The following is a 15514-nucleotide window of genomic DNA, read 5'->3' as shown; positions in this document are numbered from 1 at the left end:
AGGGCAGAGCAGAGGGGCACAGTCACCTCCCTCACCCTGCTGGCCATTCCTCTGGTGATGCAGCCCAGGACTCAGTTGGCCTTCTGGGCTGCAAGCTTGCACTACTGGCTTGTGTTGAGCAAAATATCAGACTCCCTCTAATTTTTTAAAGATGCTCTGTTTTATTTTGAATGACTGCTGTATTTTATGAAATACTATGAGAGACTTTGGAGGCCTTTAATGCTTTGGAGGGCAGTAATACTTTTCAAACTTTTAAGTCTTGAAATTGATTTAGACCCACATATATCAATCATTCAGTTCTGTTCTTTAAAACATATATGATTTTTCTTAATAGACTGGTTACCCTTTCAGAGTACCATCTCACTTCAAATGTAATGGACCTGGCGCAGCTTTCTTCATGGAGAGCAAGAGTGTAGATGGTGTAAACTGGTATAAGTGAGATCATATTATTTCTTTCTGCTGAAATCATTTTGTCCTTCATACCATATTTTTATCTGGCAGTTTCATTTGGCACATGCAATAAGGCAACACAGGCTGTATAATCTTACCTCCCTTAACTGGGAGGTCTTTGGCAATGTGCCTCACAGGCATTAAGGTGTGTCATTGCTGGAGCACAGCACACAACTTGCCTTTTGTGCAGTGACTTTCAAATCCTCCGAATAATGATCGTGCGACCCCACCCCCAGCAGTGCTGAAACATTTTCTCCTCACTATGGCACAAGCAAGACAAATATAAACCATTAGTGAATTAACTGCATTGTAGTTTGCACACAGCCCTCAGAATACAAAGTGATGCTACTTCATAGAGCTCGATTCTGCTTCCCCATCATGCAATCAATAGCAGCTTTGCTGCTGAATGCGCAGAGAGCCAGGCTGGCCCAGTAAATGCTGAATAGTGTTATTAGTGAATGAACAGATGATGCCGGAACCCTGCCAACAACGTGCAAGCAATCTGCCTGGGGGATGGGGGAAACGACCAGTGATTAATAGGAGGGGGCTCAATCATCTGGATCAGCAAAGAGTGGTGGTTTCTGATCGAGCTATGCCAGCTTAGGCTGGCTGAGGACCCGGACCATACAGAATTTAATTTGGGGGATGAAGTAAACAAAAGAGCCAAGGCAATAAAGCACAGGAGTTTTAAATGGATTTAGGACAGAGTTGGACTTTTTATGAAGTAAGGGGATTGACTCAGAGGAACAAAGCAAGGAAACAGGGTTGAGAGAAACTCTGAAATTGCATGTGACCTTAGTGATTTTTCTGTCCCACAATTAATTGTTATTATATTTAAGGTAACAATCAGCTTATATTGTTTCTGTCTTTGAATTTAACATTCACACTGAATGAACCTGTTACTATTTCAGCACAGGGAATTGACTCCATTGCTGTTTTACCAGAAATCACACAAAAATAAAATAATAATAATAATAATAATAAAAACCTTATGATAACACAGGATTAACTCCTCTACCCATTTACAAAGACATCAGTTAAAACATCCTTCTGATGGTAGCATATAATGTTTTACTATTCTCTGTATTTCTTACATTTTAGCAGGGTGATACTATGATCTGCCATTCAGGCCTTCACAGCCGCTTTATCAGTTTGGCTAGTCAGTAGTTTTCTCTGTCATTGTACTTGGAAGCAGTACATCCTTTTATCCCCATTTTCCTTTTTACTACTAATGCCCTGTTCTGGCACTCTGGTCACAAGCAGAGTGGTGAGCCTATTTTTTAAGGAGAAGGTACAAATGAGTACCTAGAACTAAACATCTAAAAAGAAGGGGTGAAACTTTCAAGGTTGAAGCTTGAACTGTGTTTGAAACCTGAAACCATTTTTTTTTCCCAAGTAAAATCTTACTTTCTCTTTCATAATATACAGAAAACATTGCCCATAGGAGGAACACAAAAACAGCAATGGAGAAAAATGACAGTGTGCTGCAACTACTCTGCAGCACTCAGAGGAGAGCCCATAAAAAGAGTGTGCAAGGGAGAAGGACCTGAGGTATCCCAAAGGTTTGCTTACAGTGCTACTTAGAGATTCAAACGGAGAAGATACTGAAGCAGAGAAAAGGCAGAGGGATGACAACATGATTGACATGTTAGAGAAACAACGAGCAGTCCCACTGTGGCTGGGACCACTCTAGCAAAAGCAGTATCTTGTGGGGAAGAAGCTGGCTGCAGTTCCACAGTTCTTAGTGGAAATAGGAGATAGAACTTCTTGGTCCTGCTCAGAAGGGTAGTACATAACAAAACCCTCTTAAGTCCTAAATTGTTCAAGGACTATCTAGGTGGGAAGGGAAAAGCCAGTGTTATTCTGAAGCACTATGAATTCTCTAAAAGGGGCAACATAAACTTGTTTCCTAGTAATTGTGTACAACTAATGCCCACATGAACTTAGTGGCAACCAACCAAGATGTTGGTCTTGTATATATTGAGGGAAACCCAATATAATTCACTTGAGTAGATCATTAAATTAAATAGTTGAGATGCAGTTAAATAATTAAGATACACATTATTGCCTATAGTTCAGTTTCTGAAATAGCTAAGTTGTTGAAAGCACAGAATTTTCTTTCAAAGTGTTTCATGATAAATAGTGCCTTTGCATATCAGTAGTTTTACTGAGGTCCTATTTACTCGACATCATCATAAAGGGCTGGGTTGCTAAAATATAAAGCAGTATTTCTTCCCTAGGACAAGTGTTGGAGCAACAATGTGAATTGTCTTCATGCACTGAAAAAGAACACACTCAACAGCTTAAAAGCCCTCACGGGGCAGAATTTGAACATCTTAGTGATTAATACTCACATAGGAGTTTGCACTAACAAATGTCATTGAACAATTCCTACTACAGGCACAAGACAGATGCAGGATTACCTTTATTTTATCAAAATGCATTCACATTGTGAAAAAATGAACAGCTGCAAGCACAATGAAAGTAATTTTAAGCTTCTTAAGATCATGGGTAGTTGGGAAGATGCAGCTGGGTAGTTGAAAGTACACAAGAGAAATAATGCAGAGCTTTTTTTCCTTTTGGAAAAGGAAGACCAGAAATAATTTTAAATATGTAGATTTTCACCATCGTGAAGGTGTCACATCAAAGGAAAGGACCTTCTCTAAACAATAGTAATGTTGAATAGAACCTGGGAAAATCTATTATGGACCTGAAAAAGAGAAGAAATACTGCACAGCATAGAAATGGTTTGCCACAGCTGTTTTTAAAACAATGCATCACATGCCTCATTGTGGTGATATCACGGTACTGCACTCCATCTTTTTTGGCATTGGCTTAGGTTTTATCCATTAAAATAATAATAACAATAATAATAAAGCATCACAATCACAACTGAAGACCCAGTCCTGGAAACTCGTGTTAGTAGTATTCACAGCTACTTTATTTTCCTACCCGTCAGAATTGGTACATATCAGTAACATCTGTTTTCAGTAGTAAGAATGTGCTGGAGAGATGCAGAAACTCAGACCAAAGTGGGATGTAAGTTGGCTGGGGAAATAACAGACCTTGTTCAGAACTGAACCAGCTGTGGAGTGGAGGGGAGATGTTGAGTGGTAGCAGAAACTAGATACAGATAGGTGTGATTATGGCATGGAAACTTCAAATGGCAGGAACAGCATTTGGAAGAAGGAAAAAACCATGCGGATAAAACAGATCCTGCATTTGTACCAGCACCTCTTGCTGTTGAAAGGCTGATGAATGAAGTACTGAGTGAAGAGGCTGAAAGAGGAGATCTCTCTGATGGAGCAAAACCAAATAACATTTCAGGCAGAAGCTCCTGACAGAAAAGAATGAATTAGCTAAAGATAAGTAAGGCTGAGTGTTTCAAATATAGATGCTGCAGGATGAAACAGATGGATTTTTCCCCCAGATAATGGATATACAGGGAGCACTCAGAGAAGACTTTTTTTTTTTTTTTTTTTTTTTTTTGGTTAGGCAGCTAAAAAGACAGCTGGGGAGACTAGACTCTGGCAAACAATAAAAATTAAGCTCAAATGATTGTATGACATTTACTGAAAAAGCTGTCAGAGCATTTGTGTAGTGGTGGCCAGGTGGCTGGCCCTTCAAGGTGAGAAGAGCCCAGCCTTCACAGTGCCACAATCACTCACACTTGGGAAGGGGGCTGCAGGGGGCCAGCATGCAGCCCTTAGAAGTTTCTGGTCCTGTTTTAAGAAACAAGGGTGAACAGAAAACTGATGAACAGGAGGAAAACACAGAAAAGAAGATTTTATAGAGTCAGCAGATGCAGTGGTTTAAAAACCACCAACAAAAAATGTCAAGTCAAACCAACATCAGCTGAAGAGCTTTAGCTGAAGGGAAGGGACCTTGGAAAGAATGAACGTATCCGGCTAAAGGGTGAAGGGAAAAATCTACAGATACAGTATTTGTTTTCACCTTACATGCCTCTGACTCTGGAATATTTCCAATAATTTCAAAAGCTCTTCAGGTTTCTGAGAGCCAGTACTCAGATATATGCTAAGATTAGGGGTACATCTGTCCCCAGGAACAGCAGTGGTATAAATGTAGGGCATACAGGGAGATACAGTCAAGTTCTTGCTCGCTTTCCTGCACAGCTCAAAACCTCTGCTAGGAGAATGTAAAAAAATGGAGATGGAAAGCATATTTTGGTGTTTATGTGTGTGTGTGAACTAACTACATTGTCTCAAAGAATACGTAAATACAGGTGTAACGAGCATTCTTTAAATCAATACTTGTGTGAAATACTGGATTGTGGGAATGTGGCATTTCAGCTGTACCTGTCTGAAAGGCTTAAGTCTGTTGAGAAGTGATAGGTCAAGCATATAATCTTTAACAAACATTAGTGTGTTGCTTCACATAACTCTTACAGACCCCTGAGATCAGAATATTTATGAAGTGGGTGAAAAACCGGTGTCTGAATCTCTTAATCAGTGGGGAGAGCAGCCAACATTTTGAGGCTCTTGTAGTTACAGAGGGCAAGGGGAAATAAATCTCCCGTGTCTTAAAGGCTTACCAACTTTGATGCAATTCAAGACCCAGAAATGATCCAGAAAGTGAGGCTGCTTTCCTGACAGTGTGGACATCAGCACTGGAATGAGTGAGTGACTGAGTGCTGCTCTGCCTGCTGACACAGCATCTCACAGGTGGTTTGTCCATCAGGACCTGGACTGTGGAACTTTGCAGAACGAGTATAAATGCTAAACTGGCTTTCAGCAGTTCTTAAAGTAGGAATAGTTACAGCTTTATGGCCTTCTGACCACATGGCCTGACTAGCATTGAAGAATAGCCAAACCTTTTTAAAATCGTTGCCGTCTTGGTCTCCTGCTTGGACCTGCCTTTGATCACACTGTTGTCCTCATTCAGTTCTGTATATGTATCTCTATTATTTTAGGTATTCTGCCCTCACAGTCAAGCACTTCATAAACATTCCCTAGAAGAATCTGAGGCCTCAAAACTTCCAAAATTCCTGGTAAAAACTGGTCTCTGGAGCCTGGCCTTCAAGCCTGGTGGCTGCTTTATTGGCAGTATGCATCCCAGAAGGTGTCTCATAAATCAGTCTCAAGCTTAGAATACTGTAGGCAGGTGTTGCCATTTTGCTTCTTGGACAGTCTCTGCATTTCTCTTAGCTCACTGCTATGGAGTGCAAAGATAGGATTGGGATTCAGGCCTGGCTATGGCAGCAATCAATATCAATGTCAGCATTTTAAAAAAATCTACCCAGCCTTTTTTTTTTTTTTTTTGGCTGGGGTTACCTGTCTGCTCCCTGGCTGCATGATGAAGCACAAACACATTGCCTTGGATAATATGGGAACTCATGTAATTGGGATCATAGGAGACACACATTTCAGAATTTGGACTTGCTACCGTGCATTTCTCAAATTAAAGTATATAGAGCTTATTGATATCTTTCTCAGATTTGGGATTCTTTTGAGATTAGACAGCTATTATGACCCATATGATGCAGTGCTGCAAGGGCTCTTGGCTTCAGAGTGCACATTTGGGTTCTTCTTTTATACAGCTCCTTTCCAGTGGATAGGGGTGTGGGAATTGTCATGGGTACATGACAAGGGTACATGGGTACATAGGTACATAGGTACCCATGTACCCATGGGTACATGGGTACATAGCAAGGTCAATTCCTGAACCAAACTTATCAAGTCACCTTGATCAAATCCAGAAAAGGCAGAAGTAGTTCTGAAAATGTTTTCAACAAAGACCTTAAATACTGGGTAGGTTCTGTCCCAGAGGAAACAGACAGCAACATTAGTAATCCAGGAAAAAAAAAACAAAACACAAATAACAGTCTCACATTAAAGAAATGTGGGTATGCGCAATGTGCAGTGCAATGTAAGCACAATGTGACACTACTAACATTTAAAGAATAATAATGTTATTTTGAGGAAAATCCCCAAACTTAGACATTTCAAAAACATAAAAGGCTAGGGAGTCTATAGAAGAGAATGCCACCATTCACATTTGAGGTGTAGATCTGCTGAAATGGCAGTTTTCCTTTTTTTCCTAGAAAGGCCCACTCTTGTGGATTGGTGAAGAAGGTGGTAGTAGAGGGTAATGTATTTCCAAAGTGTAAGACTATTTGCACTGTCATTTGAAAACCTGATGAGGCCACTCACTTAGGGGACTGCATTTGATCTCAGTGGACTTTTTCTTTCTACTTGCTATTGTATTCTAAGTACATTTTGTCATGAAGAAGTACAATCAGTGCTTTTTCCATGGAAGCCGTTAATTAAATTTCTTGAATTTTCTAATCTTTCAGGTTTAAAATACAACTTCTTTCAACAGAAGCAAAGAATAGGGCGTCTTAAAGTTACACCTCTTGTATTTTGTTTTCTGAAAATGTTGTATGAGCAACATTTCAAGGTTATATATCATTGACATGGCTCAAATGGCAGCATTTATTAGAAGGAAGAAAGTCAAACCAGATGTAATGTGAATCCTCATCTGCTTCCACTAAAACTGAAATTGAAACCTAGTTTTGATGTCAATTTGAATAGCAGCCTGTGAATGATATTTCAGATTTTCAAAACAATGGTAAAATCTTAAATCTGAGGTCTGGATAATTAGATGTATGAATTTTGCTTTTAGTCTCTTAGCTACACACCCAGTGAAGAGGAGTTAAATGGTCTTAGGTAACACATATACATAATGTACTTCTGCAAAAAGTCTGTAGATTTTGTTTCCTTGTTTATGTGAAGGGCTATTTAATATTGGTTAAATATGTTATGTCTGATTTTTTTTTTTTGTCTAAAGCCTACTGCTTTCTACAAGGTAATTACACATAATAGAGTCCCTTTCTTTCCAGTATGTAATATTTACTAACCCATTTTAATGTATGATTAGATTCCATGCAGATGTTTTGAAAATGTAGGAGGATATTTATTTATTTTTTAATTTACTGCTGTGGAAACAAATTCCGGGTTGCATTAGATTCATTTATCTTTGCAGGTTGCCTTCAGAGTAGTCCATATGTAATCAGTTCCATTTTCTTTCACAGTTCTTATTGCTTCCCTATACTCCACTGCCGGTTCCTAATGTTTCCACTGTCAGGGACTTTATCTCTGGCCCTTTTCAGCTGAGTAAGGCTTGAGGTTGGTGAAACTCCACTGTAAACAGTTATCCATGGCAAATAACTATTGCCAGGTTTTCTACTACAATACATACACAGACACTTCTCTGTGGCTCATTAGCTGGTACCTAAAACTCTGATCCTTCATGCACAGGAGTCCTATTTCTTGACCTAAAATTCAGTGACCATGAGGTAGGGTTTGTCAGAGAACATCAGTATTACTAATCCCTGTAGAACATCTGATTATCTTTAGCTGAGACTAAAGGCATTCAGGGCCGCCTACTACAGAAACAGACTGAATTTCTTATTAACACCAGACCTATGGGATACCAAGCCAAGGCCAGAGCTCATCCTGGAGTAGATTATAATTTTTTTTTTTTTAAAGGAACAACAACAACAAGAAAACAAAAACAAACAAAAAAAACTCACTCTGAAACCAAACAATGGTCTTTGCTCTCCTTTTGTTTCAGAACACAAGGAAGTTGGTTTTGTACTTCAGTTATATTACTACATAATGCAAAACTCTTCCCTGTGTGTTCTTTCTCTTTTTTAGTCTTAAACCTCTCCCTGTGTATCTTTCTCCCTTTTCCCTTAGTTCAGCTGTTCCTTTTCTCTAACTATTGTATTTGCCTGAATCTAGAAGGAGCTTGCATAGCAGGCTGCCTCTTGTCTTCCCACGCTCTGGCCCCACATCCTTATTTCCCAAGTCTGCTCTGCCTTGCTCTGCTTTGCGTTTTCAGATAGATGGGAACCAGGTCCTGTGGCTGCTGTGGCTGGGCAGCTACAGATGCTTTGGAGAAAGTGGGGAGTTACTGCCTGTGCCCCAGTAAGCTGCTAACAACCAGTTGCCCGGTGGCACATCCACCATGTGGGAGGGAGGTGGTGTCTCCCATGCATGCAGGAAATTTGCTGGCACACCCCAACCTGTCGCTTCCAGGGGCACAAGGAAGATACTGAGGGCTCCAAAGCTGGCTGGTCATGTCTTGAGCTTGAATATAAAGACACATTCATACATAGAGGCTGTTTTCTAAGCTAAATCTCCTGAAAAGCCTTGTGGTACACTGGAGCATGGATACTTGAAAAGATGAGTTATGTCTCGAATCCCACACAGACCTCCCACTTAGGTCAGGAGGTTTCCTATGTATAAAATAGCTTGGGAATTAAAGTCAAGTGTTTCAATGTAAGTGACAATAAATTGTTCCTCAGCTTATAGCCATCAGGATCCCAAGGCCACCCCCAGGCCTTACTGTCAGTGCCCATCCACAGGCACCCCACCCTGCCCAGGGCCCAGGACCCCATTTCAGCCCCTGGGGCCATCAGCCCCTGTCCCAGCAAGGCCTCAGCAGGGCCAGCCTCCAGCAGTCCACAGGCCGGCCCTACCCATCCATGGTCCCTGCTGAGCTGGGCCCATCCACAGGCCCACATCCTGGCCTGTCCTTGGCCTGTCCCAACCCCCAGGGAGGTCCTGATACCTGGGGCTCCTGGCTGGGGTGGTGGGATGGGACAGGCTGCCAGGCCCATGTCATCCCTGTCCATGGCCCCCAGGGAGCCGCCAGCAACTCAGCAGCCTGACAGTGGCAATAAAAACAAGTGACAGAGGTCACAGTGTGAAGTGAAAACATGATAAAATATTTCAGTCTGCCTGTGCAATAAAGGGACGCGCATCTGCTGTTCCTGCTAGAGGAGAGCCTAACTTCACATAAATCCAGCTTCTTCTTTTGCTTGCCTTAAATCTATGGGCTTGTGGTGCTATTCCTTAGAGTTGACAGACATGCCTGGAAAAATCGGTTTCCAAGTGGACTGCCCTTTCTCAGAACTGCCCTTAGGCGCCAGGGAGGATGGAAAGTGGTGCTTACGGGAGGCGTTTGCCAGCAAAAGAGAATTGCAGAGTTTAAAGCACAGAGAGACCTACAGTTTTCCCAGAGTTCTTACTAAAAGTGCCCAATCCCTTTGAGAAAAGCATTATTCTGATCCAAACCATGTAATTGTCTTGTCTCTTCTCCCCTCCTAGCCATTTTAATATAATGAGGCTGTAAGCACAATTCTTATCCTGATGCATTTTGCTTTAATGCTGGATTGAAGTATTGCTCTAAGGAAAGAAGAAAATGTCTGTCATCTGTGAAAAAAGGCAATCCATGACCAGGATGGGCAGAACTATACATTCTTGTAGTCTCAAGGAACTCTTCAGTTCTGTAAAAACTTTCTTTAATCTAGGAAAATACCTTTATATAGTTAGTGAAATATTCCTACTAGCAAGCTACTCTCTGAGGATCTCAAATAACAACCAGAAGGTTTTCATATCCACATACACAGCCTATGTTGTTCAATAAGCTCTACAGAGAAACCTCATGATTTTTACCTTGCTTCCACATTGTAGTGCTTTTTGTTAAAACCTCCATGAGGAAGATGTGCCTGAGCAGAAGGCTTTCCACCAGTGCCTGTGTGTTCCAAACCTCTCCCTGCCTTCCTGCAGCCTTTCCTCCGGGGTAGGAGAGTTGCTCAGGAACACCTGCAAGTTTGTTCACCTTCACACTAAAAGGAGTTGTAATAAAAGTACACATTATCATTGCACACAGCTTTGGAGATCAGCTTCTGGATCTGGTTTAGCCCATCCATCCATCAGCAGCTGTGCTGAGAGGCTCACCTAATTGTAATAGCTTCATTATTTCAGTACTTGCCCTACATGCTGCTGTGACTTTTGGAGGAATTCACATATGGTAATATGATCATCTCAGCTATCTCTGTGGTAATGACACAGTCTAATACCATTAGGGTGAAAGGCTGATCTCTGAGGTCCCTACCAACCCGGGTTTTTCTGTGATTCTTTTCTATGATTCTAGGGTGTTCATGATGCAGAAATTTACTCTCATGAAGTGACTTTCAGGGTCAGGATCTTTTTGCTGAATGGAGAGACCCCAGAAAATCAAAGGCAGATAAATAGCATTCTGGAACCCATAGTGATGGGGTGGAAGAGAAGTGAGAAAATTGTGTTCATAGGAAGGACCTTGCAAAGAAAGATTTTGTATAATTTATTTTGTGCAAAAAATGGTATGCAAAAATACTCAGTTCACATCTGTTGCTTTTTTTGAAGCCTTCTTTGACTTCTGTAAGCTGCATTGCAAAATAATCTCCACTGTGCAGATGATATTTTGTCTCGATAAGATGTTTTTGGTTAAGAGGAAATGTGAAAATCCTGCAAACATATCATGCATCTGAAATGAATCCCAAATTAAAAGAGATTAAGTATTGATACTAAAAAATAAAAATAAAAAATCCGTTGCACAAGTGGAATGCAAAATTACAAATCCTTTGATTTCCTTGATCATTTGAAAATTTGCAATATGAAGGTTAGATCCCAGATATCAAAGATAAAGGGGGAATAAGTCCGATAGCACTGGATCAAAGAAACATTGGAGGAACCATATGATATTCAGATAATACAAAATCCATAATTTTAGATGAAATTTGTATACAATTTTAGCTTCCTATTCCTATATAATTACACAAAAGAGAAAGGTCTTTCTTAATTCAAGTCCTTAAAGCAAAGATATTGCTGATCTGATCTGAAGCAGCACACACTGGCACTGATTTACCTGGACAATTACCAGAGTTAAAGTCTCCACATATTTAGGTCTTGGAATAAAATCCTACTTCATATCTCTGCCAATATGTGTCTGGCATATTTTTGTCCTGTGCCTAGCTGTGTCTGGCTGTCGTTATCAGCTTCGTTTACCAAGCACTTAGTGTTCCACAAATATATATATATAAAAGCAGTAAAATAGCTAGTTATGGTTCTTAATAGTAATATACTAGATGAAATGTTTATTGAACTGAAGGAGCCACATTGCTCTAAATGATTGAATACTTACTTCTTTCACGAACCACTGGCAAAAGGCAGGGCCAATCCACTCTCTAGCATGAATCCCACAGTCTATCCAGACAGCTTTCTTGTAAGGTCGTGCCCTTTTACCTAGCTTGAAGTGTGAATATTCATAGACATATCAATTGATCTCATGACATCGGTGAGACAAAATAATGAGAAAATAACAGAGTATTTGAAATACTGAACCATTTTGAATTTCCCTGTATTAGGGAACACAAACTGATTGTTTACAAAGGGAAATGATATGCTGATATGGCCAAGATAATGAGCCTGACATATGGAAGAAAAATACAGGAAAAGTGAGATCTGCCAATTCCTCTTTTATGAGTAATGAAGTCCTTAACTATCACATGGAGCAGGGTAAGGAAAAACAATGCTATAGGAGTAGCCTGATGCAGAATCAAATTTTAGGAACTCTGAACAGTGGATGAAAAGAAAGTACATTGAAATTAAACTTTTTTTTTTTTTTTTGTACCTTGTTGAAACCTTCTAATTCTGTGGTCCTAATACTGCATTGAGAACACACAGTCATGGATTTTTTTCAATAGCTGAACAGGATGTGTGTGTGGCACATGCTGAAAAGGGATCCAGAGGGATCCTCTGAGATCCTTCTCTGGCGGAATTGCTTTACAGGTTGGCTGCAAAACTTTCCAAGTCCCTTAAATCCAAATCCTGCTAATTGTACATGCTGTGTGCTATCTGCATGTGTATCAACCCAATTAAATATGATTTGGCATTTAGTTTTCCAGCTTTTTTCTTTTTTTCATTAAGGGTGACATTCAGAATGATACTTAGGTCTTAGTAACTCTTCCTTAGGAAACACTGATAACCTGCATCTCTGGTGCACATAGCATAATAAAGTAACTAAGTGTCTGCCACCAATTCCAGATTTTAGTTTGCTCAATGACTATTTAATCTTTACCTTGAGTACAAACAGTGGTCTCCCTTCATAGGATTTTCCAACAGAGAACATATGAACAAGATCTGAATGACTTTTATTCAGATGATGCATCCAGTCTTGGATCTGCAAATACAGAAATAAAATTGTTGCTTCAGTCTTTGCATTTCATGGTGAAGCAACTGTTATTAATCTCAACTGCCAGTCCTCGGTATGTTTTTGTATTTTCTTGTAGTTTTTCTTTTTGTCTTATTTGTTTTGTTTTGTGTTTGTTTTCATAATCAAATTACCATTGGGTTCTCATAGCTCTATTGCCAGAGGCTGGATGCTGCCTGCAGTTACCTTTTATTTTATTTAATTTTGTTTTTTTGAATGTTATTATTGGAATGCATTAGCTGTTCACCAAATATCTGCTGATGAATCTAATAAGCTGCTCCCTTTAAACAGTAAGAACGGACTAAACAAAGGAGAACCATGAGTCTAGTCGTCAATACGCAGGATGGCAAACAGATTCAGTAAGCAAGGAGTACCTGTAGAAACACCTGTAGGATTCAGCACTACTTATATTATTTGCTTATTTGTCAGGCATCAGATCTCATTGACGCACAACAGCCTGCACGCTCAGCCTAGTGACTTCATTTTGGTGCATACTGAAATTCTATGTGTGAATACACTGACATCAACAGATTACACAGCTGTCTTTCTGGACAGTATCCCTTCTACATGAATCTGTATTGAAATGCTTTGAAATTGTCTTTGGACACCTTGTGCAAATACTTAAACTTTTATTCATACTCCTTACTGAAATGAATCAGTGAGATTAATCACTCAGTGAAATCTCTTACATCAGAATAGAAGACCTGTTTTAAGAACAAAACTCAAAAGCTGTCAAAGATAGTTACATGTAAATATATGCCTTGAATAAAAATGCATAACAATATATATATTTTAAGAAGGTGCCTATTTTTGAACAAACATTTAGAACACTTCTGAAGATGAGCAAGCAACCATAACTTGCACAGAGGTTGAAATTTCAGTCTCATGAAATGAGGCAGATGTAGCAGATACAAGGTGCAATATGAATTTTCACGTACTTCTTCCAGGGAGTGATATACTTCATAGTTATACCCAGGGAGGGACCTTCGATTCCTGTATGACTTCAGTCCAGTTTGGTTTTCTATTGCTTTCTGCAGATCTGATATGAGAATCCTAGGTAAAAAAAGATTTTTGAAAGACTAGTAGAACACACAGGCTAAAGCAGAACAACAATCACATTTGGAAGAAATACAGCAGGAGTTAAAACATCCTGATGTTACCTCATCTGTTATATTTTGACAGTATAGTGCTTGAGGCTTATTTGAATATATGCTGTCGACTAAATACTCCAGTTGCTTTGAAATCAAACAGCGCCTTCAAAAAACACAATGAGCTTGTTAAGTGAATAAAACAGAATGAGGTAAATAATGCAGCCAATGTGAAGAAGAAACCACTTCCATTTGTTTATGGAGCAGCATTTGTTGTCATCTTTTATAATCCAGTTATACTATGTGATCATGGATCTTCAAAAATTGGTTTCAAAACCATAAAAAATATTTTTAGGCTTAGAAAAGCATGTACACACTTTCTCTCAGGAGTATCATACTGGCATGGTCTATTACATATGTCTATAAGTTGTGGAGGCAAAAAATTAAAATTAAGAATTTGGTAGGTGGCATTATTCTATCTGAAACACAAAAAATGACAAAGAAAGTTTCTTAAATATGGTTGTTATTTACATTTATCTACTTTGCAATAGTTGTCTGCTGGTTATTTTAAAATAGCTTGGGAAAAACATGAAACAACACTAAGTGTAACGAATATACTTGCAAAAAAGCGAGAGTCTTTGCATTAAGAGCAAAAGGCAGGAATAATGGTTCAAGCTGAAAACTTTCCTATTTTATTCCAGAACCAAATAATGATACAAACCCAAAAATATGACATGGAAGATATCTAAAAAGAATTATTATATCAGAGAGGGTGGAGCATCTATCTCTTCCATCACACAGTAGCTGGGAATATCACCACTGACAGCAATAGCAACGCCACTGTGAAACTGAGGGCAGTGCTGGTATTGCTACCTCCTTTTGAATGGAACTTCAAAAGCGCACAGCAATGTGTAATCTCCACACCATTAATTCATCATTCCTGTAAAACGATGGTCACACTCGACCTTTTAAAGTCTTACAGGCACTAGCTGCAATGATCAGAAAGAGATGGAAAAAAAAAAAAAAAGCATTCACTCAGATCCTAAACGAACTAACTGCGCAGCAGATACCTCAAAGACAATAAGTCTATATCTACATATAAATCAAAGTAAAGGTTATCTGCATTCTTCAAATGTCTCATGGAAGTAATTGTATAATTAAGAATTACATTGTTCTACATCAGAAACTTTTATTAAACAAACTAAGGACTTATAGTCTTGACTTGCAAAATGCCATACACTGTAAGACCAGTACTGTAAAGCACTTAAGCCTCTAATTAGATTAAAGCAGCGTTTTTATTCAAATAGTTAGGGCATCTAATATGTTAAAGAAATGCTTACCTGCTGTGCTGAATTCTGATTAGTGTAAGCACCTACCAGGATCATGCTCTGTTTGCTTTCACAATGCTAGATTTAATTTCACAACTCCTGCTTGTCCATGTGTCTGCACTCCAGATGAGGTATGATAATCTTTGTTTACTTTTAAATGACTGTGTACTGTGCGTATAACATCCAAAGGCTCTTCAGTTCCTCAGATCTGAATACAACCTAAACGCCTTCATTGCCAGAGAACTAACAATCTAGACAGCTTGGTGCGGTAATGGTTTGTCTGATGCCTGACCTATTTTCATGGCTGCCTTGTCATAAAGTCAAGCACTGGGACAGACAAGCCTCTCTTACAGACAAGGGATGGTCACCCTGTCCATTACTGGGGCTGCTTCATGCTTCCTGCCTTCAGACATTGGCTGCACATCCCGTCAGCCTTGCTCCAGCTGCTCCCTGACTATACCTGCTGCTCCTCTCATGACAAGCCCTCCCAACTCTTGCTGAGGTACAGATCTCAGGAGGCTTTTCAGGACAAGCACATGCTCATCTGTGGCTTTGCAAGGTTTTGCTGCTAGGTGTCCTGATGGCTGG

General features: G+C 39.6%; 1 protein-coding gene across 2 annotated transcripts in view; it reads right to left on the bottom strand.

Moving 5' to 3' along the window:
• Nucleotides 1-15514, bottom strand: part of CPA6 (carboxypeptidase A6) — an 84871-nt gene that overhangs the window by 15773 nt on the left and 53584 nt on the right. For both annotated transcript variants that reach the window (XM_083822327.1, XM_083822328.1), the window contains exons 4-6: nucleotides 13449-13563; nucleotides 12379-12480; nucleotides 11443-11547 (exon numbers count right to left, since the gene is read on the bottom strand). In XM_083822327.1, the coding sequence (XP_083678453.1) occupies nucleotides 11443-11547; nucleotides 12379-12480; nucleotides 13449-13563 (322 nt within the window). The remainder of the gene's footprint in view (nucleotides 1-11442; nucleotides 11548-12378; nucleotides 12481-13448; nucleotides 13564-15514) is intronic.

The sequence above is a fragment of the Anser anser genome, assembly GCF_964211835.1.
Source record: "Anser anser genome assembly, chromosome: 2".
NCBI lineage: Eukaryota > Metazoa > Chordata > Aves > Anseriformes > Anatidae > Anser > Anser anser.
Note: the sequence above shows the minus strand (reverse complement) of the source record. Positions and strands in the feature narration are given on the sequence as shown.